Source organism: Phocoena phocoena, chromosome 11 (genome assembly GCF_963924675.1).
Source record: "Phocoena phocoena chromosome 11, mPhoPho1.1, whole genome shotgun sequence".
Classification (NCBI taxonomy): Eukaryota; Metazoa; Chordata; class Mammalia; order Artiodactyla; family Phocoenidae; genus Phocoena; species Phocoena phocoena.
Genome location: NC_089229.1, coordinates 11022356 through 11041377, shown reverse-complemented (window position 1 = coordinate 11041377; position 19022 = coordinate 11022356). Strand labels below are relative to the sequence as shown.

Here is a 19022-nt window from a genome sequence, read left to right as displayed (position 1 = left end):
CGACTGGGGAAGGATCTGCTTCCAAGACCATGAGGTTGTTGGCAGGACACAGTTACTCATGGTTTGTTGGGCCGAGGGGCTCAGCCAGAGGTCATCCTCGGTTCCTTGCTATGTGGGTCTCCAACACGTCACTCACTTCATCCAAGCCAGCAAAGGAAAATGCCCAGCACAAGATGGGCATTATAATCTCACGTACTGTAATCACAGAAGTTCAACTCTTATAGACTAAACGTTTGTGTCCCCGCTAAATTCATATGCTGCAGCCCTAACTCCCAATGTGATGGTATTTGGACGTAGGGTCTTTGGGAAGTAATTAGGTTTGGATGAGGTCATGAGGGGTCCCCACGATGGAATTGCTGTCCTTAGAAGAAGTGCAAGAGGGACCAGAGCACTGCTCTCCCCCTCTTCCCCTCTCTCTCTCCAACATGTGAGGACACAATCAATGAGAAGCCAGGAAGAGAGTTTTCACCAGGAACCAAATCCACTGGCACCTTGATTTTGGACTTCTAGCCTCCAGAACTGTGAGAAATAAACCTCTGTGGTTTAAGCCAGCCAGTCCTGTTATAGCAGCTCAAGATAAGACAGCATCCCACACCATTGCTATATTTTGTTGGTTAAAAGCAAGTTGCGGTTTCCACCCACACTCAAGGGAGGGGATTGCACAGGGGGTGGATGTCAGGAGGCAGAGATTATGAGGACAACCCTAGAGTCTATCCACCAAGTCTCTTTCCCACCTCAGCAGCCAAGTGATCTTGTTAGAACTTATTTGGATCACGTCACCCCTCTAATCAAAACCTTCCAGTAGCTTCCCACCTCAACCAGAGGAAAACCTGTCGTCCTTCCATTGATTTGCAAGGCCCTACCATAGATGTCCACCCCTTTCTCTGACCTCATCTCCTCCACCTTTCCTGATCACTCCCTTGGCCCCAGCCATGCTGGTCTCCTCTGTTTCTTGAACACACCAAGCCCAGTCCTGCCTCAGGGTCTTTGCACTGGCCATTCGCTTTGCTTCAACTTTCTTTCCCTAGATATCTATGTGGCTTACTTTTCCAACCTCCTTTGGGACTCTGCTCACCTTCCCAGACCACCCTTTTAAAAAAAAAAATCGTAACCCACCCCACACTCCCCATTCCCTTTATTACTCTTTTTTCCCACAGCACTTGTGTCACCATCTCATACCATATATATATATATATATATATATATATATATATATATGTACATTTGTTCTTTCCCCCAGGTAGGATGTGAAGCACACATGAGGAGGGAGATTGTGTTCACTGCCATGTCACCAGCACCTGGACCAGTGCCCACCTCACAGTAGGTGCTCAGTAAACATGTTGATGGAATGAGCTCTGGGACTGGAGAAGGAGGAAGGGGTGGGGGGAGAGTCTTCATCCCCTGAGATTGGCTCTTTGGCCCCCAAAGGCTCCAATAACGGACCTAAAGCTGGTAGGAGAAGGATGGCATGGAGGCAAGAGGGTTCCAGACTGCCCTAGCCCTCTTCCACTGCAGACCCCATGGGCCCTCAGCCCCCTGCCACTAACCCAACACCCGCAGCAGTAACAGAGCACTTGATTGCCCCAACGCTGGGTTAGGGGCTGGGGTCCATCACTGACAACCTCGGTCCCTGGCCCTACTCCTCTTGTCCAAACTTAACCCAGGAAGACTGGACAGCTGAGATCAGAGAATCCCCATTAGGTGGGGCCTGGAATCATCTTGAAGCCCCAAAGGAGGGTTTAGACAGTCTGTTTCCGGGAAACTCCAAATGCAGTCACATAGGTCCCAGTCTACCAGGTTACTTGCTTCTCCTGTAGCTTCCTGATTCCCACTGCCAGAGCTCAAAGACCTTCTCCCAGGGGCTGATGCCGCTTCTCCAGCCCCTCCCCCCATCGCTCCCCGAAGGGTCTTATTCTGATCCAGGAAGGGCACCCAAGGTGGAGACCACCTTCCTTTGGCCTACTTCTTTTTTTTTTTTTTTTTTAATTTTATTGGCATAAGTTGATTTACAATGTTGTGTCTTTTTTTTTAATTGAATTTTTATTTTATTTTGGGGTATAGTTGATTTCCAATGTGTTAGTTTCAGGGGTACAGCAAAGTGATTCAGTTATACATATACATATATCCATTCTTTTTCAGATTCTTTTCCCATATAGGTTATTACAGAATGTTGAGTGGAGTTCCCTGTGCTGTACAGTAGGTCCTTGTCGATTATCTATTTTATATATAGTAGTGTGTATATGTTAATCCCAAACTCCTAAATTATCCCCCCGCCACCTTCCCCCTCTGGTAACCATAAATTTGTTTTCGAAGACTGTGAGTCTGTATCTGTTTTGTAAATAAGTTCATTTGTATCGTATTTTAGATCCCACATATAAGTGATATATGATATTTGTCTCTGTCTGACTTACTTCACTTAGTATGATAAACTCCAGGTCATCTATGTTGCTGCAAATGGCATTATTTCATGCTTTCTTATGGCTGAGTCAGATTCCATTGTATATATGTGCCACATCTTCTTTATCCATTCCTCTGTTGATGGACATTTAGGCTGCTTCCGTGTCCTGGCTCTTGTAAATAGTGCTGCAGTGAACACTGAGCTGCTTCTGAGCATCACCTCTTCTGAAAGGCCCCAGGGCCTGTGGGACACCTCTTTGAACACTCATTTCAGGTGAAGACCAGCTGTCTCCCCTCCCACCCCCTCCTCCTAGAGGGCTGGACCCACAGCAGGAAGGGATGGTGCACCGGCTAACCTAGGTTTCACTCTGTCTGGCTTCCTGGTACCCCTTCCAGGAAAGGTCCCAGCGTGATCCATCTGACAGGCGGCAACAGGCGGCTTCCTTTGCCAAAACTAAGTAATAAAGCAGTGTCCCCAGCGTGTGGGTGTGTGTGGAGGTTCCCTTCCTCGGTGGATTCTAAGGAATCTGAAGGAGAAGGAAACATGGGGTAAGGACGGAACCAAGGGAGAAACGGGCTCACACAGCTACTCGGAAAAGGCCAGTTTTATTCCAGTGTTGTTGGGAAAAGAAGCGCTCTACCCATTAACTCTAAAAACTTGTTCGTCTCCTTAGCCGATGAGGCATGGACCAGCTGCGGGCCATGCTGGGGTCACTCCACTGGCAGGAGTTGTGGGCGAGGGTAGGAGAGGCCACTGCTCACGCCTTCCCGCCTTTCCCCTGGGACACCCGGGTCTCCGGGGGGGCCCGGTGGAACCACTCGAACCAGGAGCCGTCATAGATGGCCACATCGGGCTTGCCGCAGAGGTAGGCGGCCAGGGCGATGTGGCAGGCAGTGACACCCTTTCGGCATGTGGCGATGATGGGCTTTGCGAGGTCCACCTTCTTGGCCTCGAACATGGCACGGAGCTCCTCCGGGCTCTTCTCGAAGCCATCCTCCATCAGGAAGTCCATGAAGGGCATGTTGACTGAGCCTTGGATGTGGCCTGAGTCCAGTCCTGGGCAGGGGCAGAGGACAAAGGGAAGGACAGGGTTAGGAGCGACACAGTGGATGGGGGTAAGTGGGGCCTGGAGGTCACAATCAACCGTGGCTATAAGGAGCGGGAGCTTTGCAAATAAAAATAACATCTTTGCCCTTCTCAGAGCTCAATTTATTCCAGCCCTACCTACATCCACTGCTCATGACACCACCCCCCCCACACCAAAATCTGCCTTGAAGCAGGAATGTCCTACCTGCTTGAGAGGACAGGGAGGAGTCCTGGCTCTACCATCTACTAACCTTTACCTTGGGCAAATTGCTTCACTTCTCTGAACCTCAGTTTTCTCATCTGTAAAATGGGCTCAGTGGTACGTACCTATCTCATAGGGTTGTGGAGAACAGCAAATGGGATGATGACTGCAAATGCTATGGGCTATTGCTGAGAACACGGTGGTGAAGGGGAGACACAGCCCAGGCTCTCAGGGAGGTTAGTCTAGCAAGGAAGATAGAGGTTAAACACATAACCACATAATTCACTAAATATAATGTCACGCCATTTTACAGATGAGTACACCGAGGCTTGGCAAAGTGAAAAGGCTAGCCTGAGGCCACACAGAGAGGTAAAGGCAGATCCAGGATTACACCGAGGCCCGTGGTTTTCCTGTCAAGCACACAGTGTGGAAAGAGCCTGTGACTTGGTTTTAGACGTAAGTTCAAATCCCAGCTCTGCCACTTACTGGCAAGGTGACCTCAAGCAAGTCACATAACCTCTCTGGGCCTCAGTATCCCCGTGGGTAAAGTGGGAATGAGTGTTTGCATGTGTAAGGGCTGTTGTATAGGGTAAAGCACTGACTTACTACAGCTGGCCGAGCCACCCTGATGCTGCTGCTTCTCTACCACTTCCCCACCTACGATGGGGTACAGGTGAGAATGGGGGCAGTGTGGTCCCTTCAGGACCTTCCTAGCAGCCCTGAGAGGCTTTGACGGAAGCAGAATGGGGGCGAGGATAGCTCCAGGGTCCATTCCAGAACCTTCTCTGCACCCAGGAAGGCCCCCTGCCAAATCTGCCTTCAGAATAGCCAGCATGTGGGGCAAATGGGGCCGGGCCATGGCCAGAGCTGGTGCCACGTGCAGACCCGAGGCCTAGGTCACTCCTTGTCCCCAAGCGCCCTACACCCTGGCAGACTGGGCACTGGGAGGGGGGCCCGAGGAAGGTTGGGGTGTCTCTTTGGGCTCCCCTTCCTCCAAAATTCCCCACTTAACCCAGACTGTGGGGCAGGGCAGGACCAGACTGGGCAGCAGTGGGAGGGAAAGGACCTGACCGGGGGTAATCAGGACACCAGCATGCAGCCAGGCATGTCCTGCACATCTGAGCCTCAGTTCCCCACCTTTGAAACGGGGAGATAACTCCACCTTCCTCACAGGCTTGTTGGGAAGTCAGCTTCTGCAGATGAAAACCCCTAATGACCGTGGGCACCCAGGAGGTGAGCAATCATGCCAGCAAAGTCCCATTCTCCTCACCCCGAGGCCAAAGGATTCAAAATTTGCTGGCACGAATCAAGCGCTCCTTTGATTGACTAGATGTCCTGACTTATAAATTCTTTTTTTAAAAGGATTTCCCTTTTTTTTTTTTTTTTAACTTTTTCCTTTTTTTTGCCTGCATTGGGTCTTTGTTGCTGTGCACGGGCTTTCTCTAGTTGCGGCAAGCGGGGCTGCTCTTCGTTGCGGTGCGCGGGCTTCTCATTGCAGTGGCTTCCCTTTGTTGCAGAGTATGGGCTCTAGGCGTGCGGGCTTCAGCATTTGTGGCACGCAGGCTCAGTAGTTGTGGCTCGCAGGCTCTAGAGCGCAGGCTCAGTAGTTGTGGCGCACGGGCTTAGTTGCTCCGCAGCATGTGGGATCTTCCTGGACCAGGGCTCGAACCCATGTCCCCTGCATTGGCAGGCGGATTCTTAACCACTGCGCCACCAGGGAAGTCCCCTGACTTATAAAATTATAGTGGTTTCTTCCTGTTGTGATTTCACTTTTTGCCTAGAAACTTTGATCTGAGATCAGATGTGTACTGACCCTACCAATGAAGGGCAATTGGTCTGTTGGCTTCAAAGGTGTTCTTTTCCAAGAAACCCAACTTTAAAATATTTCAAGGAGTTCCCTGGTGGCCTAGTGATTAGGATTCCATGCTTTCACTGCTGGGGCCCAGGTCAGCCCTTGGTTGGGGAACTGAAATCCCACCACAAAAAGAAAAAGTTTCAGTACCCAGGCCGTGGGCTGGATTTAAGTGCATTGAAGAGCACAAGTGCTTGTTGAGTCCTGAACGCTGTTTTGTTTCTTTCCACCCATCCCTGATGAAACAGCTTTATTGTTTTCTTCTAATTAATAAAAGGCACCACTCTGAGTAAAGAAGTTGGGGGCAGGGCGTTCTACAGACTCCAGCCCCTACACTGGGCCAGCATCAGGAGGTGGGAGCCTTCCCTTTCTGCCAGGGAAGGCTCAGGACCTGTCTGAGGAATTTAAATGAGCAGGAACTGGCCGCCTTCATGGGGGGAGGGCTGAGATGAACTTGGCCAGAGAACCTCGGAGAACAGCCAACGAGAGGAAGGGCGCTTGGCGCCCAGGGACAAGGGCTCCTGCTGCTGTTCCAAGTCCAGCTTCAGCTGCAGGCTGGTGGCTCTCCCTGGCCCCAGCAGGCGTGCCGCCAAGCTCAAAACCTCTGGCACCAGACAATGGGCTATCTCAAGAACTTTATCTTCCTCAATCCTCACTGAGCTGGGGAGAGAGATGAGCCTCCTGGCACGAATAGGGGGCCCAGGCCCAGAGAGGTGAGGTAACTTGCCCCATGACACACAGCACAGGTGTGATGTGCAGTCAGGTGTGCCCAACCCCAAAGCCTGAGCCTTCCTGGAAAGAGTGGCTGAAGCAGGGGAATGGCTGAGATGACCTCTCCTGATGCCTGCTCAGAGGTCTGGGACTTGATGTTCCAGCTTTGGGCAAGGAGATGCTAGTCTAGTTGGTGAATTAGCATCCCTCGGGTCACTGATAGGTATGGGTTTTCAAGGCCAGGAAAACCTGTGTAGCTCTTTCTTGCTTTCGTCCTAAAGACACTAAGGAACCCAGTGCAGGCAGCCCCAGTGGGCGGCCCCCAACCCTGGCGGCTGGGAGGCTGCTCAGCACTCCCCCTGACCCCCACCCCAGTCCCCATCCCCGGGAGGAGACACAGGCAGGAGCCATACAACCCCATGATGCAATGTGAAGCAACACCTGGAAGCTATGACCTTTCCCCGCCACCCTCCAACCCTATCCCCATGTTTGCTTACACAGCAGTGGCCTTGGGAAATAACACCACTTTGATCCTGCGACTGGGGTCAAGTCTTGGCCTCTGTGTCTGGATAGAGAAGTTTCTGCTCCCTTTCCCCACCTGCAAAGTGGGACCACTTTGAACCCCCGCCTGCCTCCCCTGTCAGGCTGCTGTAGGTACCCGGGGGCAGAATGTATATAAAGTGTCCTGCAAATAATAGTATGCATTAGGGGGTCAATACCCTTCCTCTTCACCCTCATGGACCCCCCCACCTGGGGTGGGCGGTGGGGAGGAAAAGAGAATAAGGTTTATAAAGACACTGAGCTGGATCAACTCCCACCTCTGTTCCCTCCCTTTCCCCAAGGCTCCTACAAGGTAAGTGGTGTCCCTTTCATTAGGAGGAGGGCTCAGAGGTGGAGGGAACTGCCCGAGGCCACACCAGGATGTAAACTCAGGTCTGTCTGACTCTCACCTTTTGCCCCTTACAAACAGGACTAAAGGCACTGGGGGCACAAAACTGAGGCCAGAGGGGAAATTACTCGCCTGAAAGCGGCAGGAAGTGGCTGTTGGGTTTCTAAGGCCCTGTTTCCAGCTCCTCTTGGGGGTCTTTCCTTCCAGGGACACCCACACTTCCCTGGATGTTACATCTGGACAGTTGAGCCCACGGGGTGCCTCTGTGATCCCACCACAAGCGGGGGACTGTGAACTCAGCAGAGCCTCACGTGCCGATATTCCCCAAATGTCTTGTACGGGAGGCTTTCCAAGCAGCCCGGCCTTTGCACAGGTCCTCATCCTTCTCAAAATACCTTTCCAGCCACTGCTGCATTTAATAAATACACAGCCAGGTGGGTAGGGCTGGCATTACTCTTTTCATTTTATAAGGGAACCCAAAGAGGCCAGCAGTTAACTGATTGAGGTCCCAGCACAAAGGAGGAGCAGGGCTTAAACTGGGGTCCATGCTCCCTGGTCTCCAGATGGGAACTGGAGGAGGGGGGAAGCGGGCCACGGAGAAGGGGAGGGACTTTAGAATTCAGGGCTTTCAGGAGGTCTTACCTGCAGCCGCAGGCTTTTCCCCTCTGAGCCTCAGTTTCCTCATCTCTAAAATGGGAGTAAGGAGATGGGATCTGGCGTCTCTAACCTCTCCCTTTACTTATTCTGTCTGCTTCAGAGCAAGATGGGGAGCAGCTAGAGAAACAATTCCACCTCTCCTCCCTCCAGCGGCAGCTTAAGTCCCAAGGAGTGAAGGTTCCTTGAACCAAGGCCAGGAGGAGGCTGCAGGAGCTCCGTGCCAGGAGTCTCTGGAAGGTGCTAAACAAACTTGAATCTTCAACTCCAGAACTTCAGAGAGCAAGCTGGGCAGGAAGAACACGGGGCTCGGAGAAAGCCACGATGGGGAGGGCAGAGCCCTGCTCTTTCCACTAACTACCCAAGTGGGCTTGACCTACTCCTTCCTTTGTGCACCACAGCCTCTCTTCTGACTGAAGCGGTGACCTTTCAGGCCCTCCAGCTCTAAGAGTGTTGGAAGCAGCTTTCACGGCGCTCTCTCCTCAGAGGCGCAGAAAGGAAGGGATTTTTCAACAAGTTAGTCCAAACGTTGCACAGCAGTTGGATTCCACAGAGGCGCCCTGACTGAGGACAGAGCCGCAGCCCCCTCCAGCCATCCTGAGGGCTCAGCCAGCCTGGGCCCCGAGAGGCCCTGAGAGCAGTGAGGTCCTGGCCACCAGAGGTGTCCAGGCAGGGGCTGGAGGGCGCCCAGAAGGGCTGATGGCAAGATTTCTGTGGTCCTCTCTGTTAGGAGTTTCTAGCTAGAACTCAGCATTTCCTCTCCTGAGACTCCCCCCACCTCCAGCAGTGTAGAACCCTCCCCACCCCCCCACACACCCTTTGTCCAAAGGAGAGAACTCATGAGCCATCTCCCTAAAGATGCCTAGCGGAAGGGCTCCCTGCTGGCCCTGGGAGGTGCGGAGTGGGCAGAATGATGGTGCATCCTGGTTTAGAGCACTGGTTTGAAACTAGGCAGCACTGGGTTCAAATCCTAACTCTGCCACTTAACTGAGCAAGTAACTTAAGGAAGGTCAGGGGGTCCAGGAGAGCTGGAGGGAGGGATGGGATGCTGGGGAAGAGCATTGTTCATGTCTCTAAGAATTTCTGAAGAACTAGAGAGGTCCTGAGGAAGCTTCTGTTCAGCGACGCATGCGTGGCTCACGGACACTTTTGGGCATGTGGTGGAGCTAGCGCCTGGGCGTGGATGTGGGTGGATATGTCATCAGTCACCTCTGCTGATGCCACTCCATACAGATGCTAGGTCGCGCCTTAGCATGTGGCTATGGGAACACATGCGTACGTCCTCATGCATCAGAGCTTGAAAAGCCTTTAGGTTGGGCTCTACCCTCTCATTTTACAGATGGAAAGACTGAGGCCCGCATGGGGGTACTGAGGGCAAAACCTGGAGAGGGTCTCAGACATCCTACTTCCCATCTCTCCATTGGGCATTGCTCCCCTGGGACCATCCCCACCACGGGGACACCTACCTACTGCATCTGGCTCCGGCTGCGTGCCCAGGTACCGCCCTTGGGCCCGTGAATCCACCAGCTGGAACCTCTTCGATTCGAGGTTCTCCAGCACCTGCTCGTAGGTCTTGAGCAGGGAGCGGTCCAGTGTGGCTTTGAAGACAGCTGGCTCTGGGCGTGAGGGCTCAGATGTCACCGGGTGGCCCTCCTTCAGCCAGTTCCGGAAGCCACCATTGAGCACGGATACGGTGCGGTGGCCAAACACGCGGAACATCCACCAGACCCGCGGCGCATAGAAGCTGCCCAAGTTGTCACCATCGTACACCACCACGTGCGTGTCGTTGCTGATGCCCAGGCTGCCCACGTAGTCGGCGAAGCCCGCCTTGCTGGGCAGCATCATCTCGTAGGGCGACGCTCTGTCCCGGCACTCCTCTATGTCAAAGAAGGAGGCGCCGGGCACATGGCGCTCTAGGTATTCCTTGCGGGCCTCGCGGGTGCCCGGCGAGTACCAGGAGGCGTCCAGCACTCGAAGGCCAGGGCCCAGCCTGCCAGCCCGGACGGACTCCGCCAGCCACTTGGTGGAGACCAGCGCCCGGTACAGCACCTGCTGAACCATGGTTTCAGCTCTCCGTATCACCTGGCGCGGGTGGGAACCAGGAAAGAGACCGGCAATGAGGACTGTGGGTTCAGTGGGGTGGGGCCTGGGAGGAGGAGCTTTTTGCCCACTGCACTCCCCCACGGGTGTCGTGTTTACAGCAATCAGGCAGTGGGGTTAGGTTTGCAGATTCCCGAAGGAAAGCCTGCTTCCGCCGCTCTCTGCTACCCCCTCCCGCGCAGAAGGGGCTGGGGCAAGCGGGCTCCAGATGGACGAGTTGGCGGGGAGGGTGTCTGGCCCCAGAAGCTACAATACTCGCCCTCAGGATCCTGCCAGAGAGTGCGGCGAAAAGATGTCCAAGATGGGGGAAGAAGGCATCTTGGGCTCAGAGCCCCCTTTCCTGGTAGGGTAGGGGAGTGGGCGCATGGGGAAGGGTTCGCACACGCCCTCGCCCTCGCCCCCGCCTCTCGTCTAGCAAACCTTCCTGCGGCCTCTCAGCAACCTGGGCTCGCCCGCCTCCTGAATGCCTGAATCCGGCCCGGTCCAGTGCCCTCTGCCCCAGTTGGGTCCAGGGTTCCCGGGGCACCCCGCCCCGCTCTCGCCACCGGGACCCTCCCCTGGATGGCAGGTGGTCCGGTCGGCGGCCCAATCCCGAGCGGCCCGGGCGCCTGCCTCCGCCCCACGCCGCCGCACTCACTCGCCCTTGCCGCCGCCCCGGCGCTCACCCCTGCGGGCTGGAGAAGTTGGCAGGTTCAAACCCTGAGCCCGCAACTCCCCGGCCGGCCCACACCATCGCGCCGCCGCCTGGGGGTGGATCGCGCGCCGCCCTCCCTGCCCCGCGCCCCCGACGCCGCGCCGCGCCCGCCCCCGGCCACCCCCCGGGCTCGTGCCGCCTCTCGGACCCCCGAGGATGCGCCGGGGGCGCCGGGCGGCGCGGGGGCGGTGCGGAGCGGGGCTGGGCGGCGCGGGCACCCCCCCCCCGCCACGGCCTGGCCAGTGGAAGGCGCCGGCAGCTGAGGGTTCCGAGTGGCCTCGGGGTGGGCTGTGCCGGAGTCTCCTCCCTTTGGCCGGCCGCAGGTTGGTGGCGGGAGCGGGGGACAGCTGAGAGCGCGGGGAGGGGGCGCTCTGCGCTGGGCCATGGCCGAACCCGGAAGCCGGGAGCCCGAGACTGGGGTAACTGCTGCGGCGCTGCGCTTGCCTTTCTTTAGGGGGAGGTCGATCGTCCGGGTGCGCGGCTCAGGGCTCCCCCGCGGGGCCTGAGCGGAGCAGGGGGCCGCAGTCTCGGAGGGAAGGCACGCCCCTGGCTTCACTCTAACGATGGCTGTCCGCGGCAGCTGGGGGCGGCCCGCAGGGTGGGGTCGGGGTGAGTGGCAGGGGGAGGGGGACGGGGGGGGGGGCGGGATCCCCTGGTGCTAGCGGAGAGGGTAGGAGGGAGGAGGACTAATAAAGCCTGACGGAGAAGCCAGGGAGGCCATCTGACCCAGAGGCTCCAGGAGGACAAACTGGCAAAGAACTTGCTAGAGTGAAATGGAGCTAACATTTGTCAGGGCCTGCTTGGTGAGGCACTTTACTGGGTACTCCCACGGGTGTCACTTACTTCCCACAACAACCCTGCGGAGTAGGCCAGAAACTTATTTAAAGACCAGAGAGAGAGGCCCAGCGAGTTGCCTAGCGGCCTGCGGTGGCAGTGAGGCCAGGCTGTTTGTTAAGCCCGATGGGAAACCCACCTGGCAGGGGCTACTTTTGTTTACCTTGCTCATCCCTGAAGCCACATACTTTTATTTTTTTATTTTTTATTTTTTTTAACATCTTTATTGGGGTATAATTGCTTTACAATGGTGTGTTAGTTTCTGCTTTATAACAAAGTGAATCAGCTATACATATACATATGTTCCCATATGTCTTCCCTCTTCCACATACTTTTAAAACACTGCTTTTGTCCTTAATTTAACCTATTTCATTGTGAATGTATATAATTTAATTTTTAACGGTGGCTGTGTTTAACAACCAGTTGGCCTAATTCCTGCAAATCTAACAACTGGTTCTTGGGAGCTGGCGGGGACACCACTGCCCCTACTCAGCTTTTACATATGCTGTTATACATGCCTGGAATGCTCTTCTCATCCCCCTTTAAAAAATTCTTTTTATTCTGAAACAATTATATTCTCACCGAAAGTTGCAAAAATTCATACTTTGATAAGCATTTACCCAGGGAGTCCTCTGAGCTTTGTGCTTTGCAGTCAAGGGAGAGAGGGTGCCAGGAAGGGCGAGACTGGGGAAGGCCTTGCAGAATGCCCAGTCTGACTGGAGCCCTCTTATTCCAGGGCCCACCCCAGATGGCAGCCTGGGACTCACCCTTCCCCTAGCACAGTTGTGTACACTCTGGAGACGGGCCTGGGGCTGTCCTGTTTGTCTTGGGGTCCTTGACTCCCGGAGAGGGCCAGGGGACCTGGTCCACACCCTTCAGTGACACACACAGCCTGCTCTTCCGGAACCTCCTCTACCTCCCACGGTCCTTTCTGAGAACTGCCAATCCAGCATAGGGGGCAGCGTGTGTGTGTGTGTGTGTGTGTGTGTGTGTGTGTGTGTGTGTGCGCGGCAGGATGAGCCACCTATGAAGTAACTTTGAAGAAATAATGGGATTTTTTTTTGCGGTACGCGGGCCTCTCACTGTTGTGGCCTCTCCCATTGCGGAGCACGGGCTCGGGACGTGCAGGCTTAGCGGCCATGGCTCACGGGCCCAGCTGCTCCACGGCATGTGGGATCTTCCCGGACCGGGGCACGAACCCGTGTCCCCTGCATCGGCAGGTGGACTCTCAACCACTGCGCCACCAGGGAAGCCCGAAGCTGTTTTTAATGATGATTAAAACCAGCCATGTGCAGGGCATTATGGTGGCGCCTCAACGTTCATTATTTAACCTCACTGTAAGAGGTGAAGGTTGGAAGCTCCACTCTAAGAAATGGAAATGGCGCAAGGACCCTCACATGCCCGCTTTCACACTCCTAGTTAAGCAGGGGAGTGGGTTTGCACTGATTTGGAGGGGCTCTGGCTCCAAAATCAGGGTTCTTTCCACTCTAAATGGATCCTTGGGGAAAACACCAAGGAGCCCCAAGAATGGGGAGGGGGCAGGGGCCGCTGTGGTTCACAATGGGGTCTTCAAGTAGGGGCCCGCTGTATCCCCCAAAATTATCTAGCTGCGGCGGAATCCACAGGCACTGCACTGGGATCGCTCCTTAGCCAAAGCCTCTTTGGCAGCCTCACCCTGAAGGTCAAACTGTGGTTTCCAGTTTGAGCACAGCAAATCAGTTTGGACTTCCCCTCCTCCCACCTTCCCCAGCCTTCCCACCCCAGGCTGAGCTAGCGGCCCCCCTGTGCTCCCACTGAATTCCAGAAATTCTGCAATTACGTTGTCTCTTGAGCAGGCCTGTGGCTGCCTTAACTCCCAGGGCCGGACAAAGTCAGGAGTTTCTTAGTGTCCAGCATAGGGCCTGGCCACGTGGAAAACATGGTTCCCAAAAGCCAGGCTGCAGCGAGACTGCAGGAGGGCGCTGGGCACCAGGTAATCCGCCGTGGACTCCTTAGGCCCTGGTCGTCATTGACCTGGGGCTGGGGAATAAGTCTAGCCTGAGAAGTTGCAACCTGGCTGCAAATCCTGAGGCTGCCCCTGACCAGCTCTGTGACCGAGGGCAAGGCATATCTCTAGCCACCAGTGGTCTTATTCAGAAACAGGCAACCCCACAGTCACTACTGAAGGCTGTGGTGCTCATTAGTATATGGCCCACAGGGGCACTCCACAACACGTTCCGTTCTCTACCCACCCCCTTCCCCTTGGCGCCAGGGCTGCCTGGTACGAATGCAAGGTTGCGCCCTGCACAGGGGGTGCATGGCTGGGGGGTGAGTGGAGCTGACCTGCAGCTCACACTCCACTCACCCAGCCCCACGCCCTGGTGAGGCTCTGCCTCTGCCTGGCTGAAGGGGCACCTTTCTCTACCCTGCCCAAAGGCACCTACTGGACAGGGCGGACGGTGGGCGGGGTGGGGGGGTGGGGGGAGGTGCTTGCCTAGGCGCTTTGCCCGTTTGGAGCATCTCTGGAGCATCTCTGCCCTGGAAGGCCGTGAGTTGACTTGTCATGGTGCGCTGGTGAACTGCTGTACACTGAGCTACTGGCCCGCAAGGGAGAGGAGGGGCCGGGAGGGAGTGAGGCCCTAAGTCACTATTTCCAGAGAGGAAACTCCAGGGGCAAAATCTGACCTTGCTGGACTGCCTGGTGTGAAGCCTGGCACCACCACTACTTCTTAGCTGTTGACCTTGGTCAAGTTAGTGCACTTCTGTGAACTTCAGTGTCCCCTCTGTGAAACAGTGAGGAGAAAAGCAACCTTCTTGAGGCTACCCATGCAGCAAATAATTGAGAGCCTCCCCTGTGTCCCGCAGTGGTGTAAGGTGTGAGAATTAAAGGGCACATAGGGAGGACTCAGTCAATTCCAGCTGCTATTCCTCTGAGGCCGCTTATATAAATGATTGATGAATGAGTGAATTCCACCAGGGAACTTGGTTGATTGCAAGCAAAGCTGAGCTACGTCTTAGGGAGGGACTTTGCCCCTACTTGCCTTAAAGTGCCAGTGGGGCCTTCCCCTGCTTGGGCCCTCTCCCTACCCACCCCGCAGCAAGCACCGGCGAGGGCCCCCGCCAAGGGGTCACGGTCATTCGGTCACTGCTCTGTGTATATATCCAAGGCTTGGCAGGAAAGCAGAGGGAAGGTCCCGGTGACCGACGTCTGCCTCTGGGTTCACCATCGCGGGTTTTCCGCATTCCCTGGACTCTGACCTCCCTGGGCTCCACCGCCCCTTCCGGCCCTGGCCGCAGCCCCGCCCCAGTCCCAACGACACAGGCGTTTCCCACCCCCGGCCCGGCCGGCCTCTTCCTCGATTCCCTCCTGACATCCTCCTTGTCGGCCAGGCCTGCAGCCCCAGTGTCGCCGCCGCCATGGCCTCGCAGCAGCTCTTCCGCGCGCTCGTGTCGGCGCAGTGGGTGGCCGAAGCGCTCCGGGCCCCGCGGGCCGGGCAGCCCCTGCAGCTGCTCGACGCCTCCTGGTACCTGCCCAAGCTGGGCCGCGACGCGCACCGCGAGTTCGAGGAGCGCCACATCCCGGGCTCCGCCTTCTTTGACATCGACCGGTGCAGCGACCGCACGTCGCCCTACGACCACATGCTGCCCGGGGCTGCGCACTTTGCCGAGTACGCGGGCCGCCTGGGCGTGAGCGCCTCTACCCACGTCGTGGTCTACGACGCCAGCGATCAGGGCCTCTACTCGGCGCCGCGTGTCTGGTGGATGTTCCGCGCCTTCGGCCACCGCACCGTGTCGGTTCTCGACGGCGGCCTCCGCAACTGGTTGCGCCAGGGCCTCCCGCTGAGCGCGGGCAAGAGCCGCCCGGAGCCCTCAGAGTTCCACGCGGTGCTGGACCCCGCCTACGTCAAGACGTACGAGGACATCAAGGAGAACCTCGAATCCCGGCGCTTCCAGGTGGTGGACGCCCGCGCCGCAGGCCGCTTCCGGGGCACCGAGCCCGAGCCCCGAGAAGGTAACCCCGATGTGCGAGGGGCCCGGGAGGTCCCTGGGGTGCGGGGTCAGGCGCACCTTGAGCACTGCCCTCGCCTCGCCCTTGCCTTTAAAGGCCACCGCGTGGGGCGGGGGCCGAGAATTGCTTTCTGGTCGCCTCACTGGCGTTATTCTAAAGTAAGGGCGATAATACTTGTCCCACCTCCACCCCAAACTAGTTGGGAACCCAGGGGGCCCGGTATAAGTGTGAGAACCCAAACAGCCCCACCCCAGTACTATGGATGTAGGGGTCACTGCCAACTAGGAGGGGTGGGCAGGCCCAGTTGAGGAAGAGCCCCAAAGAGAGGGGGCTTGATCAGGTGTAGGACCATCTCTGAGGAGGATGAAGCCGGGGAAGAGGAGTCTGGGGTGGAGAGTGAAAGGCCCTCAGAGGGACCAGAGTCTTGCAGAGGGCAGGATAGAGCGGCGCTAAGTAGAGAGAGAGGTAGCTGCCCCAGGTTGGAGCAGAAATGGCTGCCCGCCTGGGTTGGGGCAGGGCCTTCTGCCCATGGGCTGGGTTCCCCGGGCAAGGAGCAGAGGTGGGGAGGGGTCCCCACAACGCAGGTGGATCAGTGACCCCTTTGGTGTGAGCTTTTTAGATGGGTACTGTTATCATACCGAAGGGGAAATGGAACCTTAGAATGGCTGCCTTGCCCCAGATCTCAGGAAGCAGCCAGGCATTGGACTCCAGTACCTTTACCTGCAGTGAACAGCCAGTAATCCCCCAGCCGTTTGTCTCGTGTCCGCTTCGAGGCGGGTGCAAGGATCTTGCCATTTCCTCTGGGAAGCTCTCCCTGAAGGGCATCCCCCATTCCCCTGAATCAGGGTTGGATGGAGCTTCTGTTTTGTTTCTAGAGTAGCTTGGGTTCACCCTGTCCTAGCACCGTTTGGGGTGACCTGAGGGCCACCATGCTCCCAGCGCATCCTAAAGACTAACCCAGTAGCTGGACGGAGTCGATACCCCAGAGAGATCTGGTGAATTCACAAGGTCCCTGCTACACGGAACCCTGTAGAGCTGTTGACATAAGGTCAAACTGCAGGAAACTGCTCATAGCCAACCATTTTTTATTTTTTAACATCTTTATTGGAGCATAATTGCTTTACGGTGGTGTCTTAGTTTCTGCTTTATAACAAAGTGAATCAGCTATATGTATACATATATCCCCATATCTCTTCCCTCTTGCATCTCCCTCCCTCCCACCATCCCTATCCCACCCCTCCAGGCGGTCACAAAGCACCGAGCTGATCTCCCTGTGCTATGTCAGCCAACCATTTTTGAATCTACATCGGTGGCAGTTTAAGACGGTTCAGCCTAATGGGGATGCCGCCTTGAACCTGTGGGGCACTTCAGCTCAGCCCCCTGGGTGGGGGTGGGGCTGGGGGGGTGGAGCAACATAGGGCAGCGAACCAGAGCCAGACCTGGCTTCAGAACCCTGCCGCAGGTCGCACCGTCTGTGTGACGTCTGGCAGGTCACCTAATCTCGGAACTGCAGCTTCTGCATGTCAAAGTCAGGGTAGAACACAGAGCTTAAAGGATGCAGTGAGGGTCAAATGAGAGCAAGCGTAGTGTGTAAAGCACTTAGCTCCGTGTTTGCACACACAGGATGCACTCAAGAAACGGGAAGTGATAAAATTAACACGTGCTTCCCTGGCTGTGGCTCTTTACAGGGGTGCTTAATGCTTACCTCAAGCAAGCTTGCGCATTCGTAAAATGGGAGCTAACAGTAAACACCCAGCAGGCCTGTTGTCAGGGTGGCTGAGCTGATTTGTGTACAGGCTCCATCTAAATCAGTGGAGAATATCACCGTCCCCATCGTCCCCACTCCACAGCCTCAGACCTGGCCAAGCGCGCCTCTAATTTGCCACATCGGTCCGGCAGGGAGGTTCCCTTGCTTGGTGGGGTTCGAGGTATGGGGACAGCCCTCCTCTGACAGTAGCCACCCTGGGTTCAGAGCTGAGGCCTGGGTTCAAATTCCAGGCAGCAGTCTGCTAGATGCGTAACTTTGGACAGTTGCGAACTTCAGCATCTCCGCCTGTAGAACGGGGATTCCTGTAAACAGTGCCCGGGCTTCCTGGCTGTGAGGACTGTATGAGACGATGCTTGCAGAGGGTTTAGCGCGTGGCTCCATGGAAGGCTCTCAGTACTGCAGGGGCCATTCATACTGCCCTTGTATTTGTTCCCTGCATCTCGCTCTCCCGCTGCAGGCATCGAACCCGGCCACATCCCTGGCACTATCAACATCCCCTTCACAGAATTCATGACCAAGGAGGGCTTGGAGAAGAGCCCCGAGGAGATCCGCCGCCTCTTCCAGGACAAGAAGGTGGACCTGTCCCAGCCCCTGGTGGCCACGTGCGGCTCCGGCGTCACAGCCTGTCACGTGGCCCTGGGGGCCTACCTCTGCGGCAAGCCCGATGTGCCCCTCTATGACGGCTCCTGGGTGGAGTGGTACATGCGCGCCCAGCCCGAGGATGTCATCTCCGAGGGCCGGGGAAAGACCCACTGAGGCTTGGCGGGACACAGGAAGCTCGGGTGACACCCAGCCACCAGCAGTGCCCAGCCTGGTGGTTCTGACTCTGCTTTGACCAGTATAGGGTTTCTTCCTCCAACCCAGGTGGTGCATAGGGTGACATCCCAGAGGCCAGCAATTCCGCTGCCTCGTGGGCTCTCAGTGGAGGCAGCAGAGAAGGTGGTGACGGGAACAGGGGGAGGGGAGCTGCCCACGTGGTGCTGAGCTGGAGCCCCACCTCCCCTCTATTGAGGAAATAAAACAGTCAAGTGCTAAATCCTTCTAACTGAGGCTGCCTCAGCTTTCCTCGGCTCTTTGGCCAGTGGTTCCAACATGCCCAGCGAGGGAGCTTCGTGGAGCCAGAGGGTCTTGAGGACGCTGTCCCTGCCTTCTGAGCGGTGCTGGGGTCCCAGAGCCCTTCCAGTCCTGTGACTGAATGTCTCCCAGCGAACTGTCTTCTACTTCTATGGCTGGGGTCTCCCTTCTGGCTTCTGGGCTATTTAAGGTGCATCTGCTGTGCTCTGTCTGGAATCACACCCAAACACCCCCTGCAGGTAAGCCATACATCTCATTTCAAGACAGAGATGGTTCTAGAACTTAATGGGAAGCTATCCCACGCTGTGGAGTACTGTGTCAGCCCAGCCAGGATGTTCTGGAGAAGGGCAGAGTTTAGCCAAATCGGAGGAGAAGCAAGCTCTCGACTCTGAGAGTCACACTTGGAGGCTAAGCTCTGGGAGCTCCACGGGGGTGGGCATTCTGGGAGTTTGATCCTTTCTGCTCAAGGAGAACCCTTCCCCCAAGGCTTCCCCAGTAGGGGCTCTGTTCCCCCTCTGCGTTTGTCTTTGTGCAGAGGTAGACATGGGTGTCTGAGAAGGCCCCAGGCTCCCCCTGTCAGAACCTGGGTTCTGGGTTACCCCTCCCCATCTTCCAGCTCCCGGGGCCCCTCTTGGTAGCAAAGGGCCAGGTGTCAGCCAGCACTGGGGGGAACCCTAGAAGGAAAAAAAAAACCAGAGGGGGCAGTGACTTACCCAAGGTCACGTGATGGGTTCACAACAGAGCTGGAACCAGACCCAGATTTCTCAGAATT

The 19022-nt window shown here is 56.1% G+C and overlaps 2 protein-coding genes across 5 annotated transcripts; one reads left to right on the top strand and one right to left on the bottom strand.

Moving 5' to 3' along the window:
• Positions 1–2984: 2984 nt before the first annotated feature.
• Positions 2985–11360, bottom strand: TST (thiosulfate sulfurtransferase). 3 transcript variants are annotated; one of them, XM_065887809.1, is made up of 3 exons: positions 11031–11360; positions 9259–9874; positions 2985–3454 (listed from the first exon to the last, which is right to left on the bottom strand). In XM_065887809.1, the coding sequence occupies exons 2-3, from the start codon at positions 9851–9853 to the stop codon at positions 3156–3158; spliced, it is 894 nt and encodes a 297-aa protein (XP_065743881.1). In that variant the 5' UTR covers positions 9854–9874; positions 11031–11360; the 3' UTR covers positions 2985–3155. The 3 variants fall into 3 exon arrangements, with proteins under 3 accessions (XP_065743881.1, XP_065743879.1, XP_065743880.1); XM_065887807.1 differs by lacking the exon at positions 11031–11360 and adding an exon at positions 10530–10887; XM_065887808.1 differs by lacking the exon at positions 11031–11360 and having other exon boundaries at positions 9259–10553.
• On the top strand, positions 10828–18212 carry MPST (mercaptopyruvate sulfurtransferase). Of its 2 annotated transcripts, none has more exons than XM_065887806.1 (3): positions 10828–10909; positions 14790–15411; positions 17634–18212. In XM_065887806.1, the coding sequence occupies exons 2-3, from the start codon at positions 14817–14819 to the stop codon at positions 17930–17932; spliced, it is 894 nt and encodes a 297-aa protein (XP_065743878.1). In that variant the 5' UTR covers positions 10828–10909; positions 14790–14816; the 3' UTR covers positions 17933–18212. The 2 variants fall into 2 exon arrangements, with proteins under 2 accessions (XP_065743878.1, XP_065743877.1); XM_065887805.1 differs by lacking the exon at positions 10828–10909 and adding an exon at positions 10912–11005.
• The last annotated feature ends 810 nt before the right edge of the window (positions 18213–19022 follow it).

Bases quoted from the DNA above. Each gene is read 5' to 3' on its own strand.
- MPST (XM_065887805.1), top strand. From the start codon at position 10,970: ATGGCCGAACCCGGAAGCCGGGAGCCCGAGACTGGG. The intron at 11,006-14,789 runs GTAACTGCTGCG...CTTGTCGGCCAG, and splicing joins GCCGGGAGCCCGAGACTGGG to GCCTGCAGCCCCAGTGTCGC. The intron at 15,412-17,633 runs GTAACCCCGATG...CTCCCGCTGCAG, and splicing joins CGAGCCCGAGCCCCGAGAAG to GCATCGAACCCGGCCACATC.
- TST (XM_065887809.1), bottom strand. From the start codon at position 9,853: ATGGTTCAGCAGGTGCTGTACCGGGCGCTGGTCTCCACCAAGTGGCTG. The intron at 3,455-9,258 runs GTAGGTGTCCCC...GCCCCTGCCCAG, and splicing joins GCCGGAGCCAGATGCAGTAG to GACTGGACTCAGGCCACATC.